Source organism: Tachysurus vachellii, chromosome 17 (genome assembly GCF_030014155.1).
Source record: "Tachysurus vachellii isolate PV-2020 chromosome 17, HZAU_Pvac_v1, whole genome shotgun sequence".
NCBI classification, from domain to species: Eukaryota; Metazoa; Chordata; class Actinopteri; order Siluriformes; family Bagridae; genus Tachysurus; species Tachysurus vachellii.
The window spans coordinates 11,156,735-11,173,944 of NC_083476.1; the positions used below are offsets into that span (position 1 = coordinate 11,156,735).

At 37.8% G+C, this 17,210-nt stretch overlaps 1 protein-coding gene across 1 annotated transcript; it reads left to right on the forward strand.

Annotated features, from left to right (window-relative positions):
• Positions 1-884: 884 nt before the first annotated feature.
• On the forward strand, positions 885-15,037 carry ghrb (growth hormone receptor b). The gene is made up of 9 exons (XM_060890384.1): positions 885-1,234; positions 4,441-4,530; positions 9,741-9,873; positions 10,038-10,210; positions 10,850-11,034; positions 11,964-12,105; positions 12,199-12,289; positions 12,453-12,522; positions 13,465-15,037. The coding sequence occupies exons 2-9, from the start codon at positions 4,449-4,451 to the stop codon at positions 14,287-14,289; spliced, it is 1,701 nt and encodes a 566-aa protein (XP_060746367.1). The 5' UTR covers positions 885-1,234; positions 4,441-4,448; the 3' UTR covers positions 14,290-15,037.
• The last annotated feature ends 2,173 nt before the right edge of the window (positions 15,038-17,210 follow it).

A 17,210-nucleotide genomic window follows, 5' to 3' on the forward strand; every position in this document is an offset into this window, starting at 1 on the left:
TATGAGGCAAAATGTAACTACATACATTGACTTCTTTGGGGAATAAATGATAATGCAATAAAATAAAAATAGGTGCCATTTTACACTTAATATTAGCCCTGAGTTACTCCCTTGAGGAAAGCTAAACATGGTTATATAAAGCAAATGTATTACTTAATTGAAAGTAATTTCTAGCTGCTGCTATTCAAGACACAACGTGCACTAAAGGCAATTTCGTGTGTTTGTGGCCTGAGGTGGAGTAAAATCACAGACCGGTTCAGAGTACTTAATTATACCCGTGTATAGTTTAAGATAAGAGAACAGTAAAGCAGGTCATTTGTTTGTTTTATTCATATGGTACAGTATATTCAGTGGTTAAAGATCACATCAGATCTGTGACAACACAGTGAACAGTGGGTTATATCTTGTACCACAACTTATAACACAAAAGTATTGGCATCCTGTAAAGACTGGATCTACATTATGCTATACAATTGAGGAAATATTTACTTTAACAAAGATTCTTCTCAATGTGACTAAGAAATGTAGAGGTTTTTCCTGATCCCAGGTCCTTCTTATGTATTTAAAATGAATGCAAAGTAAAGTTTTTCATGTTTGAAATAATCATGAAAAAGTCACATCAAAGACAGAATACTTGATTATTTATTTTGGTTTTTCATCAAGGGTGTTTTGTCTGTTTGTGAAATGTTTATGGTCCAGGTAATGCACTTAGAAAATCGTGCTTGTACTCAGTCATTAATACGAACAGACTTCATTACTGAAGTCTGTTCGTATTAATGACTGAGTACAAGCACGATTTTCTAAGTGCATTACTAGAAAGCAGGCGAGGGCTTGAGGGCTGAGGGCGGAGTCACCGCCTCGTTTAGGACACGAACACGAAAACACGTCTCAGCTGTATCTCATGGGAGAAGGTTGGAAAAACTTTACACGCCGTCTGATCCAGTTGTACTGTGTGTATTTACCTTGTATTTATCCAGAGAGTCTCAGCATTGAGGCGATCGCAGGAAAACCAAACGGATTCGTGATGAAAGGGAGAAAAACGCGGAATCTAATGTAGATTTACAAGCTCGCGGAAATTTGACAAGGAATCCGATACTTACTCTGTTCAAGTGGGTTACATGCTGCTCCTGGTGACTGGATTTCACACAATTCCCTGGGAATTGTGAAACCTGCCCCTGTTGTGTTTGAAGGCTTAATCACTCTGTAACGGTGTCACTCAAGTACTACAGTAACGGTGAGTTTTATATTGAAGTAGTACTTTGTAAACATGGTATTTAAAAAAAAAATGTGGACATTCCTAAAAATAAGGAAATAAAAAACAGTGTGTGTTGTGTGTGTGTGTGTGTAGTGTTGTGTAATGTGTGTGTAGTATGTGTGTATATACTGTTAACCAGAAATTTTTTTTATTTTTTTTTTTTACATATGTCATTATTTCCCACATTAATAAACCCTCACTATCATGATCTCTACATTAGGTGAATTAAGCATAGAAACAACAAAAGTCTCTTTTCCCAGGAACCCTGTTTTTTTTTCTGTTGTTAGTTATATCAAAAGTTAACCTAACCTTCTGTAGGGTAAACACACTGCTTTAGGTTATTGCCCAATACACAGAAACATGACGGTTACATGGTTACAAGGTTACATACTGGGAGCAGATGGGGAATATTTGTTTGTTGGTTTGTTGCCATTTTATTTTCATTTACAGAGTTCTGGGAATATGCACATAGAACTTGAGTTAAGTACTTAATATGAGTTAAGTACTTATAGCATAATATGTACAGCAGCTCCTAAGGTGCAGTATTGCCCCAAGTGTAGTTGGCTTCTGCTTCAGCATTTAAATGACAGAACCAGAATGATTTTGAAGTTTCATGGAAATCTGGCATTTGGAGAAGTGTTAATAATTAAATAATAAATATAGTTAATAATAATTAGTTGCTAGCACATTTAAAGAAGTTGGAGGTTCAACCTATTTATGGAGTCACTGACATGCATACATCTACACAGAGTAGTATGTGTGTAGTATGTCAAGTATTGTAGTCATGCAATAATATTTATCTTTATTTATTTAATTTGCTTTTGCATTTTGATTAAAGAGACTATGTGGATTTCTAGGTTTCTTTTCAAGCCAATATACATGATGCATAACGTAGCTGCTGGTAAAGCTTTTAATGGGATTTATAATGCAATGATCCTAAACTTGTGAAGTAAATTAATAATCATAAACTGAACAGTAATTTAATTTAATTCTGAGATTTGTGTGCTGGAAAGATATTTCAGAATGCGAATCTATAGTCAATGCTCACAATGTTTTTAGCTTTTCTTGGCAGGCTTTGATTTTTTGTCAGTACAGCATTCATCAAGCACAGTTTTTTATTTATGCAAAAAATAAATGTAGTGTAATGTAGTGCAGATGTTAATTGTAAATTAACTTGGAGTTGATTTGGACATGGTACTGTATCTAGCCTTCTTCATGAGATATTATTCTTGGTTTGTGTTCAAACTGTAGAAAATAGCTCTAAGCCTCCTTCACCGTGGGTGTGTCTGAAACGCTGCTCCTTATTTGTTCAGAGGCAATAGCTGCAACTGTGAGATGCCGTTTCTAAGAATTGACTTTCCAGTAGCAGGAGAGGACAGAAAACATTTCACAAGCTCTCTACACAGCTCAGGGCTCTTATTTAAAGCAGTGTTCTCTTTCATGCTGACTTGTTTACTTATGGTCATGTTCAGTTAATGATCCTATTAACACCATTAGAGGTGGCTAGAAATGTTCTAGGACATTAGAGGGTTGGGGATTGGTGCATGGCTTGATATTCATTTAACACATCCCTCCATGTGACTTCAAAGTCATCTGTCTCTATATCTTAAAGTCTGAATGAATTTGCAATGGGGTTTTTTTTTGTGTAAAATTACTTCAATTTGTGAAATGGCTAGTGCAGGATATTTCTTTTAAACCCTTACCAGTGAAAAGTGTAATTACTTTCTATGACAGCTGTACTCATGTTCAAAGCACTTGATTTGAAGAGGGTTTTTGGGAGAATATGTGTTGCGATGTCATGACACAAAGGATCTTGGACCAATTCTGATAAATTTGCTTTTTTTTTTTTTTTTTTTTTTTTTGTAAAATTGCAAGGTCATCTGAATATTGCACAGCAGGAAGTTTAAAGACCAATGATGGATTGTGAGCAAGTCTGAGCAAACAAATCAGATTTGCCCCTTAAGATTTCTTACTGGTACATCCTAAGTATACAGAATATGATAAGAATCCCCAAAAAACACAGGTTTTCTTTGTGGATATGATAGGATTTGAAATCTCCAACGTCTTTAATTTTACAGTTCACCTTTCCACATAGGGAAGCTTCCTTTCTGATTGAGAGCATGTATATTTATTTAAGCTTTTGTAAGTTTATATTGTCTTTAGTTGTTTATTTCTATTGTACATGTTCTTTGTCGTCTTTGCTGTGAACTCTGTCCAACTGCTAAATTAACTTTTCTTTAAACAAACCCCTCCACATTTCCTAGCAACATCTGGTACAGAGTTCACATAATTACTGTGTCACGCTGTGTGTCCCTTCCTAACATCCAATACACGTGAATGGAACAAACAGGAATATACATCTATACATCAATACAGTACTGTTTTACTTAAACCTTAAAAATATATATTGTTTATTTTTATCAAAGTGCAAAGAGAGCTAACAGGAGAAAAGGCTAAATCAAATCAATATTTGGTGTGACTACCCTTTGGCTTTAAACCAGCAATTCGTTCACTTGCAGACTTTGTACCTTTGTACCAAAGTCAGTGATTTTGTAGGATCAGAATCAGTTGTACAATCAATTATACCAAGCAGGTGGTAATGGTTGTCAAATTTATATGTAGGTTGCAACACACTCATTAACTGAAACAGCTGTTTAAGAGTCTTAAGCATTCTTATTTTATAGCATTTTTCCACACCTGGCTAAAGATTTTGCACGGGGTGTGTATATGCTGTTGATTAAATAGTCTGAGTATTACAGAATTTTAAAAGCTCTATGGATCCTGTCTCAATTTATGCTTTAAGCCTTTAAAATATCTAGTCCCTATACTTTTTTGTATTTACAACAAGCTGCAAAAGAACAGCATTTTTAACACAGGGTAACCTTTTAGCTCATTGTACTGCCTGTTATGGCTGGCATTAGTACACAAAATCTAAGTTTGGAAATTGTTTGAAAATTAGTTGGGCCAGAAAATGTAATATAATATGATTACCTTAGTCAGTGATATCCTTATACGCTTTTTATTGTCATGATTTCCCAATTGCTCTCTGACTCCTTTCTATCTTTGCTGAATACCTTGTTATATAAAACTTGAACAAAAATAATTGAGACCTTTTCCATATTAGGAAAATGTATTATGTATATAATGCATTTGCAAAAGTCTGAGTTATTATCTACTGTCTGTAGGAAGTGCCATGGGGATCCATCGCTACTTTTTCATCTGCATCTTCATTGTTGCTGCCGTTGCAACAGAAGATCTACAAGCCTTAACGCAAGGTAAAGTCTTGATTTTTACAATTCTTATGGATGATTCCAGCATTATGGCTGTGACGTTGGAATTTGTTTTGGTTTACTAAGCTCAGACCTTGGCAAGACAGACAGTTTGTATGTCTAGTTATGTGATTCTTTAAGATCCATTATTCAAAAGTATGAATCAAACATTGAGCTCAGAACATATTTCATTGTATTGTAATCCTGACGTTTGTATTGCGTTGTCCATCAGTATATTCCTGTATATAAGTTCAATCATGGAAGCGTCCGGCTCATTTGGACTACAAAAGTGTGAAACTGCACCAGAAACAGGATGTTTTGATCAGTAAGCTCCTTTGAATACCAAAAGAACAGTGAATAGTGATAGTGAGAACCAACCAAAGAATCCCTCCTCCCACTGAAAGCAAAAGCACTCTATAGGAATTCACTTTCCCCCTCACAAGGCCACTCTGTTGAGCTGCTGCAATGACGCTTACACTTCAAGTACCCCACAAGGCGTAATTCACTAATGTTGTGTAAAATGTGAAGTATACTTTAACCCACTTTATTTGTGTTAATAAATTAGTATAACTAATAGTTGGTATCGGTGCATACTAAATATAGGATTATTTGGTCCAAGGATCAAAGTAGGACAGGACAGAAAATCTTGCAGTCCATACAGTACAGTATATGGGATATAAAAAGGACAACGAGGTATATCTTTAAGACAGAATCTTTTAGTCTATTAGGACTAAGTGTTCATTTTTTAACCTCTACTTTAAGTATTTTTGGGCATTAGACAAACTGGCTTTATAGATATCCAGATAATAATTTAAAATGAATCTCTTGCATTGTTTGCAATCTCCTGAGGTAACTGTTACCAGCTAATTGGTACATTATATTACATGTAAGCCTAACTTAAGGGTGGATTGTTGTGTATTTCCTTGACATCTTCCACCAAACAAGTTTAATTCTAACTTGAAAATGAGACAAAATACATGTGTTCTTGATGCTAAATATAGCAAGTTTTCAGTCTAGTCCAGGACTTTCCCCCATTTTATTTAACCATAATAGATTTCTTCAAGGTGACTTGGTGAAAACATTCATCTCAGAAATGTAATCTTCACATTGTTGGTTTTGATAAATGGCACACTTGTAGCCTTGATAAATGCTCTTTCTCCTTAGTTGTTGATCTTGTTCAGATATTTTGTGGTAAGTTCATTTTAAGTGTGAATTAGACATTCATTTTACTAAGATGTTAATCTCAGATACAGTCTTTAAAAAATAACCTATAATTTAAAAAATTACCCATGATTTTAAAAAAATCTATATAAGAACCAAGCATCTTGAATATTTTTGTGTGAGTGAAAATTGGAGGCCATTAGCAGTTTTAGGCATGTTGCTATATATATTATAGCAGTTACGATACTGAGGCAAGGGTGGCCGATACTATCCTTAAAGGGCTGGTGTGTGTGCAGGTTTTCATCCAAAACGAGCAGGAGCCACATCTGATTCCACCTGTTTTGTCAGCTGACATTTGCTTTCATTAGATATGTTTTTAATTCATTTCATCGGGTGTGGATTTTGCTTGGATGAAATAAAAAACCTGCATCAACACCAGCCCTTTTAGGATACAATTGGTCACCTCTGGATTAAAGATGGTGGCCTACATTCTATCTTGATGTTAAGATAAAAAAGAAGCTTAAATATCTGTTACAAAGCCCTGACACTGGAGGCTCCTTCCAACAATGTTAAATAAGCTTAACATCTCATTGAAGAAAACATCACTATATCAAACAATCACTTTGTACTTTCTCTTTGCTAAATAACAACATTTAATCATTATTATTAGAAGTCATTACGTGTCCATCATACAAGTTTTTATAAATGAGCTGTTAGTATATAAATGAAAGCATATTGGAACCAAAACATTCGTATAAACTAGTGATTTAAGACAGAATTACCGTATGTAGAGAAAATGTTCTGTGCTGATTTAGATAATTAATCAACACATTCTGTCAAAACAGGTGTGAAAATTCAACAGCACTGTGGTAAATGTACCAGTAATGTAGTGTAGCTTAATAAGATTAAATGGTTAATGCTGATAAGAGCAGACAATACATATTCTTGGTGAAATCAAGTACTAGCATGCAAACAAACAAAAAACAATAACAAAGAAATAGTAAAAAAATGCTTTTGCTCATTCAAAAATCTCCAAATTAAAAAAGCACCAAATTGCATTAAAACATGTAATGTATGCATGCAAAAAAAAAAATAAAAAATTAGCATATTGAATTACAACTTCTAAAAATCTGACACTAAAATTTACTCTGGATTCCCTTCCTGAGGGATGCAACCCTTGCCAATTTATTTGGACTTGCGACTGGACACTGAGAGTACACCAACGCCCTAATGGCAGGGTTTGCCCTGGGTCATGGTAGTCCTGGGTCACTAATTCTGCAGGGGCTTGCTTAAATTAAGTACAACTATCCCTTTTAATTCATTCATTCATTCATTCATTCATCTTCTACCGCTTATCCGAGCTACCTCGGGTCACGGGGAGCCTGTGCCTATCTCATTTGTCATCGGGCATCAAGGCAGGATACACCCTGGACGGAGTGCCAACCCATCGCAGGGCACACACACACACACACACACACACACACACACACACTCTCATTCACTCACACAATCACACACTACGGACAATTTTCCAGAGATGCCAATCAACCTACCATGCATGTCTTTGGACCGGGGGAGGAAACCGGAGTACCCGGAGGAAACCCCCGAGGCACGGGGAGAACATGCAAACTCCACACACACAAGGTGGAGGCGGGAATCGAACCCCGACCCTGGAGGTGTGAGGCGAACGTGCTAACCACTAAGCCACCGTGCCCCCCCTTTTAATTCAAATAATAAAAAACAAATTGTTTTAAAAAGCATACATTACATGCCTGGGTGAATACTGGAGAAAGCCTTTTATTATTGTACCTCTTTAACATACTTCTAAAATGTTGGTTTAAAGGTTTTAAAGAGTAAGAATTTATACTTAAGAAAATAATTATTTTCATACATGTTTAAGCATTTATTTGAATTATTGCTTAAAATTTTATTGGCGTCACATTAAGGGGTGGCTCAGGTGCTTAATGCTGTGGAAGATTGGGCATCAATCTGCCGCTGTTAAGCAAGACCCTTAACTCTCTCCGCCCCAGAGGTTCTGTATCATGGCTGACCCTGTGCTCTGACGTCAAGCTCCAAAACTGGGATATGAGGGGAAAAAAAGCGTGCTAGTAACGTGTGGCAATAATAATGCTTCTGTGTGTGTGTGCATGTGAGTGAGATTGCGTCATGCTTGATTTGCCTTCTGTAGAACAAACTAAGAACTTCAGATCTTTGAATAAACAGGATATTAGTACTTTGGCTCTGCCAAAAATGGCACTGTTCCAGCATGCTCTCTTTCTCCACATCACTCACAATGATCCAAACTCCTATATGGAAGCTTTAAAAGGATCTACCTTCCATATGAAGGTGTCTATAAACTATTTCACTATTCTCTGTTTGAGTTTAACTATAGGCTTATATAAAAAAAAAATCTGATCTAAATCTGCCAAACAGTATTATTTGTTTGAGTTATACTTCACATTTAAAGCTCAGGGTACAGAGGGATTGTGCAAGCTTTGGCAGAAGCTCCATGCTGACACCCCACCATTTTTACATGTAAAAAACACTAGCCAGCACTTCCAGGAAAAAGCCATCCGCTGTCTTCTGGGGCTGTGATTCAGATGTGATTTATGTTGCATCCTGTCACTCCTGCAGTGGAAATAAGGGCACAGGAGAGCTACTGCTTTCTGAGAACACCATGATGAGTGTGTCAACATGTCTACAAATAGGCTGGGCATGGATACACTCTACTTCAAGTCCTTTATTTCATGGATTATAAAACATGTTTAACAGCAGCGATTTGCATGATGCTTCTGTTCATTTAGTAAGGCAATTCATTTTTTTCACATGGTCATACGGAATTAAAGCAAAACTGAATTTTTTAATCAGCATTATTTGTTTGCCAGTATTATTGATAAGCAAGCATCAGCAAATTATTTTAATGCACAGGATAATATATAAAGCTATAAATATAAGTTGAGCAAATTAAAAATGAGGAAATTGAATAGGTATATAAAGAACAATAATTCAGCTCTATTGTGATTAATTTATTATTTTGACAAATCTTCTGAAAAAATCCCATCTCATAACCCATTTTTAATCTTGCTATGATGAAAAACAGAAATTTATTTCATGTCCTATTATGTTACGTATCTAACTGAGTAGACAGAAACAGATGGGCAAGGGGGCAGACAATTAGAGAGACATAGTAAGGCAGTCGACTGGTAAATAGACACGGGTATACAATACAGCCAAACGTATGTGGACACCTGACTCTCGCATCCATATGTGGATTTCCCAAAACAATATGAAAAATCACACAATTCTCTAGAATGTCTTAGTATACTGTAGCATAAAGATTTTTCTTCATTGATATTGAGTCCAAACTTGTTCCAGCATTTAAGACCACAGAAGACTAGTGTGTCAAGGTCAATGTGGAAGAACTCGAGTGTCCTGCACAGAGCCCTGACCTGATGAACTGGAACACAGATTGTGCTCCAGGCCTCCTCACTAAACATTACTGCCCAACCTCACTAATGCTCTTCTTTCAGAAAAGCTAAACTAGAACTCATGGTCTCTGCTTAATTTTTAACCAAATGAAATTGAGCCTGGGGGGCACGGTGGCTTAGTGGTTAGCACGTTCGCCTCACACCTCCAGGGTCGGGGTTCGATTCCCGCCTCCGCCTTGTGTGTGTGGAGTTTGCATGTTCTCCCCGTGCCTCGGGGGTTTCCTCCGGGTACTCCGGTTTCCTCCCTCGGTCCAAAGACATGCATGGTAGGTTGATTGGCATCTCTGGAAAATTGTCCCTAGTGTGTGATTGCGTGAGTGAATGAGAGTGTGTGTGTGCCCTGTGATGGGTTGGCACTCCGTCCAGGGTGTATCCTGCCTTGATGCCCGATGATGCCTGAGATAGGCACAGGCTCCCCGTGACCCGAGGTAGTTCGGATAAGCGGTAGAAGATGAATGAATGAATGAATGAATGAATGAAATTGAGCCTTAACGTATGTAGTCAATCAGTGACAAAATCTTCATATCTCTCTGACTATGAAATAAACCCAAACTGTTTACTTTCCAGCTCAGAACAAAACTCCGCCTCGTATTATTGGCTGCTATTCCCGTGAACTCATAACGTTCCGATGCCACTGGGATGTTGGAACTTTCTGGAATCTGACGGAGCCGGGCGACCTGAAACTGTTCTACATGCTGAAGTACTGACAATCTTGTACTATATTTATTTTTATGATTTGTTCATTAAAGGATTAATCAAGGATTCATCAAGGATTAAACCACAAGTTTAATGCTTAAAAGTTTCAAATGTTTTAAAGAACAGGTTTAAAGCCCATGTTTAACATCCCTCATTTCTGTCCTGCAGGGAACCGAAGAGTGATGGCAAATGGCAGGAGTGTCCAAACTACAGCACGACAGTGGAAAATGAGTGCTACTTTGATGCCAAGCACACAGTTATCTGGTCACATTATTTCATCCAGCTGCGCTCACGAACCAACATTGTTTACGATGAAATGTTCTTTTCAGTGGAAGCAATTGGTAAGTCAGGCTTGTAAATGTAGGTTTGGTAGGATCTGTAAAATATTGCAAGAAGAAAGACAATAAAAGTAATCACAGTATCTGAACGCAAGTGTGGTGTGTTCACATTTGGTGGCTGCTTTTAGGACATAATGTCTCTGGAATGCTTTGGCCACAGCAGAGCTTATAAAGTTGGAGAAATAAAATCCATTGCGATATTAGCAATAACAACATAGCAACAGTGAAAATATGCTTATGTATGCATGGGACATTCATTGGACATTCATCCCATGCACAAAAGGTAAATACTCTATGTTCTACTTTAATTGTGATATTAGTCTCCTGAATTTCTGCCTATAAAGCCACAACCTCCTAATTATTAAACAAACCTTATTTCAGCTGCATTATTACTAATAATAAATCTAATATAGCAGGCAAGCTAGACGATAGTTAGCTAATACTAGCTAGGACTGGTAAGTCTTTCTGGGGTTACAGTGAGTGAATTGCATTAACCACTTTATCACCTCAACACAAAAAACCCTCAGCATACTTAATGCAGAGACAACATTTGGCAGCTTCCGTGAACATGATACAATTTCTACATGACTGAGCTTATGATTGGTTGTTACAAACAGTTACAACTTTTTTTTGTCTTTGTAGTATTTCCAGACCCACCTGAAGTGCTGAACTGGACTTTGTTGAGTGTGGGCCCAACTGGACTGTTCTGCGACGTGATGGTGAACTGGGACATGCCCCCTTCGGCAGCAGACAATGTGAAGATTGGATGGATGACGCTTTGGTATGAGACCCAGTACAGAGAGACAGGCTGTGAGCAGTGGAAATCTGTGAGTCTAAATGTACTCTTATAATGAACTATACTCCCTATCCACTTTATTAGGAACATGTGCAGATTTCTTCAGTTATTTAATCAGCCAATCATTTGGAAGCAGCATAATGCAAAAATTATGCAGATACTGGAGAACAGCTTCAGTTAATGTTCACATAAAACATCAAAACAGACTGGGAAAAAATGTGATCTTTGTGACTTTAACCGTGTCACGGTTGTTGGTACCAAATGGGATGGGCTTATGGGATTTTCAAGCACAACAGTCTCTAGGGTTTACACAGAATGGTGTGGAAAAGCAAAAAAACATGGTGTGTGTAGATGATCTACAGGCCGAAACGCATTGAGAGAGAGAGCAAAAGAGAATGACCAGACTGGATGGGGCTGACAGGAAGTCTATAGTAAGTTGGGGCTATAACAGCAGAATATAGCCTCATGATAGCCTCAGGTTCTTTGGTTTAATGCAGCACTACTGTTTTGTATTGTAGTGGTATTACCCATCCCTAATCATCCCATTATCACGTACATTTTACCCCTTACCTAAAATCAGCCAAGACGTTGTCCAATAATCTGTACTCCGTAATATTTTCCAGTAGAGCTATGAGCCTAATGTCGATTAAAAAATAACTTTAGATAATAGCCTTCATTGTGTAAATTTTGCGTCTAAACATTCATATACCCATCACTTCATTTGTCTTTTTGAAAAAAGGTTCTAAAATTTAAAAGGCACTCAAGTTTAATATACAACTCTATTTTCCATGTGGAAGACAATTGGTGCATACGGTTGTTAAGATTATGGATTTCTTGATAGTCATATGTCATGTTTGTATGATTTCCTGAAATTGATTAGGATTAACATTATTGTACTCAATAAAACAAAACAAATGTAATTTTACTTAACACTGGCTTTATTTGTTGTTGTTTATCCAGATTGAAAATGGCAAGGACATGCAGGCAAACATCTACGGCCTTCGCACAAACACAGAGTATGAAGTTAGGGTGAGGTCCAAAATGAGGGGCTACACCTATGGGAATTTTGGTGACTCCATCTTCATACTTGTTTCCAACAAAGGTGAAATGAGGCTAGACTTATTGCTAAGCATGTAATTACATGACATTCCATTCAGGGATTATTACAGTGAAAGGAATCTGGTTTTGTTTTTAGGCCCAAGAGTCCCCATATCTGCAGTGTTTATACTTATGGCTACTGCTATTGGAATCATGCTGATCCTGATTGTGGTGTCACGTAAACAGAAGTAAGGGACTTTGTCAGTGTTAACCACAGAATGATTGTTTGGCCATAAAGTGGCACTCGGGTTCATCTAGTGCTTTAAGTGCTCACTAGTATGATGTGTTATTAGCATTTATTGGCATGAAAAGTTCAATCCTGCGTTTTAAATATTAAAACTGTTGTTTCAGGCTAATGGTGATTCTGCTACCACCTGTTCCTGGACCAAAAATTAAAGGAATTGATCCAGTCCTCCTACAGGTATGGTATACAAACTAGGGGGTGGAAATGTATTAGAAATCTATAGAACATAACTGTAAATATGAATATCTCAATTTGAAATTGTGTTCCATGACAGGACACAGAGCCTCTCACTGTGAGGGAGTAGGAAATGCCTTGTACAATTCACCCTTCAGAATTTTTGGCATCCTTAAAATGATTGCAAAAAAAAAAAAAATTAATTAAAAATAAATTTACACTGTGGGGAGCACGGTGGCTTAGTGGTTAGCACATTTGCCCCACACCTCCAGGGTTGGGGGTTCGATTCCCGCCTCCACCTTGTGTGTGTGGAGTTTGCATGTTCTCCCCGTGCCTCGGGGGTTTCCTCTGGGTACTCCGGCATCTCTGGACAATTGTCCGTAGTGTGTGATTGCGTGAGTGAATGAGTGTGTGTGTGCCCTGCGATGGGTTGGCACTCTGTCCAGGGTGTATCCTGCCTTGATGCCCAATGATGCCTGAGATAGGCACAGGCTCTCCGTGACCCGAGATAGTTCGGATAAGCAGTAGAAAATTAATGAATGAATAAATTTCCACTATAGGAGAAACTGTTGATCTTTTTTCTAATAAAACATTCTCAATAAAAAAAAATCTTCATATACATCTAAGAATACTGTTTTTATTCATACAAAAATGACTGAACCCCCTAAGAAATATTTTGAATAAATGCAGCCAAATTGTCATTCTTCTCTTTTTTATTTGCCCTCAATCTCTAGAAACTCCGGCATTGCCTTAAATCATGTCCTGTTTCCCTGAGATATAAATATGAAAAGCATTGCCATTACTATGGTTGTCATTATAATAATGGAGGGTATTATATGTACTTCAGATTGCTTTATCATACCAATATACTATTGAATATACCATGCTAGTTGTCTCATAAATCAGGTTAAGAATCTGAGATATTTTCACTTTTTGTCTTCATAGAAGGGTCAGATAACTGAGTTCACCTCTGTCCTGGGTGCTCACCCAGACCTGCGTCCAGAGCTGTACAGTAACGACCCATGGGTGGAGTTCATACAGGTGGACATTGACGAACCGACCGAAACGATGGAAGACTTGGACACACCACTCCTCTTCAGCGAATCCCATGTCTCTGACTCCCCTCCGACATCCAACGTGTTCCAGGATGATGACTCAGGACGGGCCAGCTGCTGCGATCCTGATCTGTCTGATCATGATCACCATGATGCTCAACACCCCTCAGTCAGTGCCCAAGATGGCTTTCACACTTTGATCCCTCCTGCTAATATGCAACCTGTGGTTTCTCCTGCTCAGGAGCCTGCATGGCAGAATTCCATTTACTCTCAAGTAGCTGAAGTCATGCCGTTTGGTGAGACAGTGTTGTGCCCAGAGCAGAACATGACTGATGACTGCAGTATTCAAGATAATGCTACCAAATATAAAGAGAAAATGCCCTGCTTTATGGTGACCCTCAATGAAAGAGGTTACAGTGTCAGTCAGCCAAGCTCATTCACTGTAGACCCTGGCTCAGAAAGCAACAGTACTCCACAATCGTGTCAGAACACCAGTGCAAAACCAGAGGTGACACACATCGTCTCTGCTTTTCCTATCCTCACTATGCTGACTCCTCCAGAATACACCATGGTGGATGAAGTCGGCTGGAAAGATAGCCTTCTTTTGAAGACAAGCAGCGCAGCAGCTTCTATTGTAGCTGTGCCAAAATCTGGACCTACTCCTGAGGGATATTTGACTCCTGACCTACTATACAGCATTACTCCAAATAAGTAGTGCCAAAAATGTACTGAGGTGGGATTTGGAGATTAAAATGGATTAACTATAAAACATTTTGCATATCGTTATCCAACACCAAACAAGACTGAGCTAAACCATTGGAAGCCAAGCAGATTTCTTATTGACTGAAATTACATGACCTGTTTTATTTTCTGAGCTGTATAAATAGTGCAAATCATAGCTGATTTCTGTTTACCACTTTAAGGGCTGATGCCTTTTTCTAATGGTATACTTTATCTACGTGGATTTGTATTTGTAAAATCTTGTGGTTTGAGTAGTGAACTTTTACATTTATAAGGAACCTGCTAATTTGTTTACATACAATAATTCTGACGTCTAAAAGTAGCAAGCATAAGCTAATTTCTCCTAAAGTGCACTTGTAAGTCCAAAGCTTTGTCTTTTAAAACCCAGAGCAGTATGTACCCAGGATACAACTGAAATGCCTCTTCTTGTTGCGCTACTTTACTTGTGGTTTTCTGTTCTGTGGCTCTGCTTAGCAAGTTTGTAACAAATGTCAAAAGGTATGACCCTCTTGGTGGCTTGTAAAATTATATATAATAAGATATACTGTGCCTTGTAAAAGTATTCATACCCACTGTACTTTTCCACATTGTCATGTTACAACCACAAACAAAAATGTCTTTTATTGGGATTTGATGTGATCGAGCAACACAAAGTGGCACATAATTGTGAAGTGGAAGGAAAACAATACATTTCTTTCAAATAAATATCTGAAAAGTGTGGTGTCCATTTGTATTCAGCCCCCTTTACTCCAGTGGAAACAACTGCCTTCAGAAGTCACTTTATTAGTATATGTATATGTCCACCTGTGTGTATTTTAATCTCAGAATAAATACTGATTTTCTGTGAAGCCTTTGGAGGTTTAATAGAGAACATTATGAGCAAACAGCATCATGAAGACCAAGGAACACACCAGACAGGTCAGGTATAAAGTTGTGGAGAAGGTTTAAGCAAGGTTAGGTAATAAATAAATATCCCAAGCCTTGAACATTTTATGGAGCACGGTACAATCCATCATCCGAAAATGGAAAGAGTATGGCACAACTGCAAACCTACCAAAACATGGCTGTCCAGCTAATTTGACAGACTGGGCAAGGAGAGGATTAATCAGAGAAGCAGCCAATGGTAACTCTGGAGATCCACAGCTCAGGTGGGAGAATCTGTACACAGAACTATTAGTCATGCACTCTACACATCTGGCCTTAATGGAAGAGTGGCAAGAAGAAAGCCATTGTTGAATGAAAGCCATAAGAATTTGCAGTTTGCAAACGTGGAAGAAGGTGCTCTGGTCAGATGTGAACAAGATTTAATTTTTTCACCTAAATGCACAACACTATGTGTGGTCAAAAACCTAACACAGCACATCAACCTGAATACACCATCCCTACTGTGAAACATAATGGTGGCAGCATCATGGTATGGGGATGTTTTTCTTCAGCAGGGATAGTGAAGCTGGTCAGATAGGAAGATGGATGGAGCCAAAAACAGGGCAATCAGATAAAAACCTGTTTGAGTCTGCAAAAGACTTTAGACTGTCCAGAAAGTCCAGACCTAAATCCTTCGAAATCACTGATCACAGACAGTTTTTTTCCCAATCAGGCCGAGCCTGAGCTATTTTGTAAAGAATAATGGGCAAAAATTTCTCACTTTAGATGTGCAAAGCTTGTAGACATACCACACAAGACTTGCAGCTGTACTTGCAGCAAAAGTTGGTTCTACAAAGTATTGACTTGGGGGCTGAATACAAATGCATGCCACACTTTTCAGATAATTATTTGTAATCAATTTTGGACATTTATCATTTTCTTTCCACTTCACTATTATATGCCACTTTGTGTTGGTCTATCACATAAAATCCCAATACAATACGTTTTTGTTTGCAACATGACAAAATGTGAAAAGGTTCAGTGGGTATAAATACTTTTGCAAGGCAATGTATAATATATATACACACATATAGTTGTGCTTTAAAGTTTGCCTACCTTGGGAGAATGTGTACCATTTGTATATACCAGGAAAACATGAGTGAGAAGGCAAAACAAATTTATTTTATTTCTTTTGTTTCTTATTGTATTTCTTACATATCTTAATATGTAAGGCATAACAGAAAGGAACAATAATACAAAGCATAACAAATTAACAAAAAAAGAAAATAATCCCTGTTCAATAGTTTTCATACCTCTAGTTCTTAATATCTTGTATTGCCTCTTTAGCATCAACGATGGCATGCAGTCTTTTGTAATAGTTGTGCATGAGGTCCTTAATTCTTTCATTTGGTATATATGCCCATTTTTCTTGGCAAAATGCCACCAGTTCCTGTCATTTTTTTCAGGAGACTGTTTTTGGAATATCCAAGTGCGGAATATATTTCGTGCTGCAGAATGCAACTTGTCTGTCAGAAAATACTGGCAGACAAGTATTTATGCAATCTTTTGAAGTTGTATGAGCTCCAGTGACACAGGGAGCTCATACAATTTCAAAACATACGAGACCCACCACCATGCTTTACAGTGGGGATGGTGTACTTTTCACCGTAGGCCTTGTTGACTTCTCTCCAAACATAGCATTTATGGTTGTTACTATAAAATTTTATTTTGGTCTCATCACTCCAAATGACTCTGTAAGGCTTGTCTAGGGCTTTTTTGTGGCATGGGCGCAGTAACAGCTTTTTCCTGGTAACTCGACCATGCAGGTTATTTGTGTTTAAAAACTGTACCTCCTTATTGAGCTCCGTGTAACAACACTTTTTCCAGAGCAGCCTGTATTTCTCTCAAAGTTGTTTGTGAGGTTTTTTTTTGTGTTCCAAACAATTCTCCTGGCAGTAGTGGGTGAAATCTTTCTTGGTCTACCTGATTGTGGCTTAGTATTAACAGAACCTCTTATTTTCCATCTCTTTA

What these genes read in the sequence shown, in the direction of transcription:
- ghrb (XM_060890384.1), top strand. Translation starts at nt 4,449, where the DNA reads ATGGGGATCCATCGCTACTTTTTCATCTGCATCTTCATTGTTGCTGCC. An exon ending in CATACTTGTTTCCAACAAAG is followed by an intron (nt 12,106 to 12,198) that starts GTGAAATGAGGC and finishes TTTTGTTTTTAG; the next exon opens with GCCCAAGAGTCCCCATATCT. An exon ending in TTGATCCAGTCCTCCTACAG is followed by an intron (nt 12,523 to 13,464) that starts GTATGGTATACA and finishes TTGTCTTCATAG; the next exon opens with AAGGGTCAGATAACTGAGTT.